At 38.0% G+C, this 2,983-nt stretch overlaps 1 protein-coding gene across 1 annotated transcript in view; it reads right to left on the minus strand.

Annotated features, from left to right (window-relative positions):
* Positions 1–20: 20 nt before the first annotated feature.
* LOC100640381 (DNA polymerase subunit gamma-1-like) overlaps positions 21–2,983 on the minus strand; it is a gene marked incomplete at its 3' end in the record, with an annotated part of 6,260 nt that continues 3,297 nt past the window's right edge. Inside the window, exons 5-11 of the mRNA XM_020001095.1 lie at positions 2,765–2,905; positions 2,474–2,609; positions 2,117–2,223; positions 1,938–2,077; positions 1,785–1,889; positions 481–640; positions 21–275 (exon numbers count right to left, since the gene is read on the minus strand). Of these exons, the coding sequence (XP_019856654.1) occupies positions 21–275; positions 481–640; positions 1,785–1,889; positions 1,938–2,077; positions 2,117–2,223; positions 2,474–2,609; positions 2,765–2,905 (1,044 nt within the window). The remainder of the gene's footprint in view (positions 276–480; positions 641–1,784; positions 1,890–1,937; positions 2,078–2,116; positions 2,224–2,473; positions 2,610–2,764; positions 2,906–2,983) is intronic.

Here is a 2,983-nt window from a genome sequence, read left to right on the forward strand (position 1 = left end):
TAAAATTTAATGTACTGTACCAATGGTAGATCGTTCATTCCCAATGATGGGGCAAACATTGCTCTTGTCCATATATTAGCAACTTGCAATGCCAGGGACATCTTGTACTTGTCCTCTTCTCTCACTATGTATCTCACTTCATCGTGGATACTGATGCAGAGTCTCCCACCAGTGATGTTATAGTGAGCCATTAGCCACTTGACAGCCACCAAGAGGAGGTGAAGGTAGTCCACTGCAGAAGACTGGACTACCCAATTGATTCTACTGGTCATGAACTAGCATAAATGAAAAAATAATAATATATACTGGTATTTAAGTTCATCGAAAGTTTTCAGCTACTGCACAAAATGATTTATTGGCTAGGAATTCAAAAAAATGCCAATACAAATCTGTCATTTCGTTTTGAACCAAGCATGTTAAAGGCACATACATGACACAAAATAATATAAAAATAAATGCACTGCAATAATCAGCTCCTACCTTTTCTTTAACGTTTTCCTTCTGTAGTGCAGTACTGATGAGACAGTTAAGTACTGGAGTGCGGGGCTGAGGGGATTTAGCTATTGACTCCAGCTTATTGAACATATGAGACTCTGTACCACCATACCAATAGGTACCTACTCTAGACTTTGGTGGAAAGCTAAGAGAAAAATTAATTCAGCATAATAATAATAATAATAATAATAATATGATTTTTGGACTCGCCACGCTTGCGTAGGCGGGTACTAAGCAGTTGGGTTGTCATTCTGTCTGTCTGTCTGTCTGTCTGTCATTCTGTCACGAAAATTCCTGTTAATTCCTAGTCAATATCTTTTTTACTGAGCTCTCCTGAGTTATAATTCTTTTTAAGCTTTGAGAAAAAGATAATTTATTTAGCTCCGTTGTATTTTCATAGCAATCCGTGGTAGCAAAAGCTGAATATTTTCAAGAATAGACCACTTTTCCTAGCCAAATCTTCGTGTTTCACTCTATTTGGTCAAGATTAGTATTGATAGGTAGAGAAAAGTACCTAGATTAAAAAATATGTGGGGATTTTCTAATCTCTTTTTTGTTTGCGAGTTACAGTTGCTCAAAGTTTGTGATTTAGCCTCTTCGAAAAATTTTCAGGCAGCACTGGGGAAAGCAAGAGCAACCAAACTATCTCAGTCTCTTTTAAATATCTAGGCAAATTTTTTGTGCTTACTCTTTCTTTGAATAGAGCTTCAGATGCTAAAATAAATTTCGGCTTTTCTTCTTTCTCCTACCCACGTGCCATGTTTATCTGCACTGCAGCATAGATAATAGAGTAATGAAAGGGATTGGAAACGGGGGCGTAGGCTGGTTGATGTTGCTATTGGTTACCGGCCCAAAACCTGGTTGATTTCCCATCTCCTCCATTAGTGAGGCTGTACTGCAAGGACTTCGAAGGATATTTATGGAGATCCAAGAGGACGCTTACTTATGATATACCTACCGTTCCATATAGAAAGTGTTGGACTACCTGCAGCAAGGTTTACTCTATTATCTATGACTGCAGTGCTAGGTGCTGACCACACCTATAATTTATTTTATGGATCAGTGCAGTAATTGGCTAATTGCATTGGTGCACTTTGTCAAAATCTATTATCCTTTTTTCAAATATCAAGTTGCTTATATATATAATATCATGATGGGGCAATACAAGTAACACATTATCCCTCAGGTGAATCTCAGCAGGCGAGTCCACGCACCATGGTGCTTCATTGAATGAGTGAGTTTATAATATGATAAGCAACAGAAGATATATCGTAACTATTAAAATGCACCTTTTATATTCCTTTACCCAGTCTGATATGTTGATTGACCCATCACTGTGGATTGTTATACCAGCTGAGCTTGCTATGGCCTGTGCTTTCTTTGAGAGCAGCATCCTATGAAGAGGAGAGAGAAATGGAGGCAATGAAAGAGTGAGAGGTCACCTCCTAATCCCTTTTGTTGATTCGTATAATGAATTGGATTTAGCATCAATCTCCTCATCACTTAGCAGTGGATTAAACTGTTTTAACAGCGTGCTGGCAAACTGCTTCCCTGAGCCGTATATACGACTGTAATTAAACACCTAACGAACAGGGTCATCCTCATATACATTGTATATTACTTTAGCATGGTCACGTGTGATTCCAATGGTCTGGGCAGTCTTACTGTGAATATCAGTCCCTTCGCTTTTATTGCCTTGGAGTGACATCCAGCCAAATGCAGTGCCACCTGAAAAATTATATAGAAATGCATCCAGTTATCTCTAGTGCATGTACTTGTACACGGACTTGTATTATATGAAAACTTTGAGTGGAATTAAAATGAAAACTAAATTCTTATTAATTTTTATAATTTTTACAAATAAGTTACTGCAAGGCTTATCAGCTCATGAAACATGCTTCTTAGTTCATGTAGCATGTTTTGCAGGAAATCCCATGTTATAATGGCTACAATGTATACTACTGTCTCTTCCCCTTACCTTGTAGTCCAGTGAAGTGATTGTCCCCTAGCAATGAAGCAATCCAAACCTCTTGACTATCAACATCAGCACCAACGATACAGTAACCTGGTGGGGCCTGGACAAAAGCCTTTTGCTCAGAGCCTATCTTATTGATCTAGAGAACAAAAAGAAGAGAAAACCTTGAATTCATTTTAGTGGATTTAACTGTCACAAATCCAAGCACTCAGCTAACTTGTACTTTATGAATTATATAAATTTTTGCTCCCTCAAAATTCTCCGGCTATACAGTATAGACAATAATATTCTTACTTTGGCATTGCTAGCCGTCAGCCATGTTGGTTCAACAGCTCTTCGAGTCACTGTACCAGAAACCTGCACCTTAGGAATGATCACACCTTGTGCCTTCCTCTTATGATCAGATGCACTCTCTTCATTAGTCCAAACCACAAACTGATTGCTTTAAAGGTAGAGAGAGGCAGAGAAGTATATAAATAATTTAATACAATATACCCATGCATTAAAATGATA

The sequence above is a fragment of the Amphimedon queenslandica genome, unplaced genomic scaffold (genome assembly GCF_000090795.2).
Source record: "Amphimedon queenslandica unplaced genomic scaffold, v1.1 AMPQUscaffold_13111, whole genome shotgun sequence".
NCBI lineage: Eukaryota > Metazoa > Porifera > Demospongiae > Haplosclerida > Niphatidae > Amphimedon > Amphimedon queenslandica.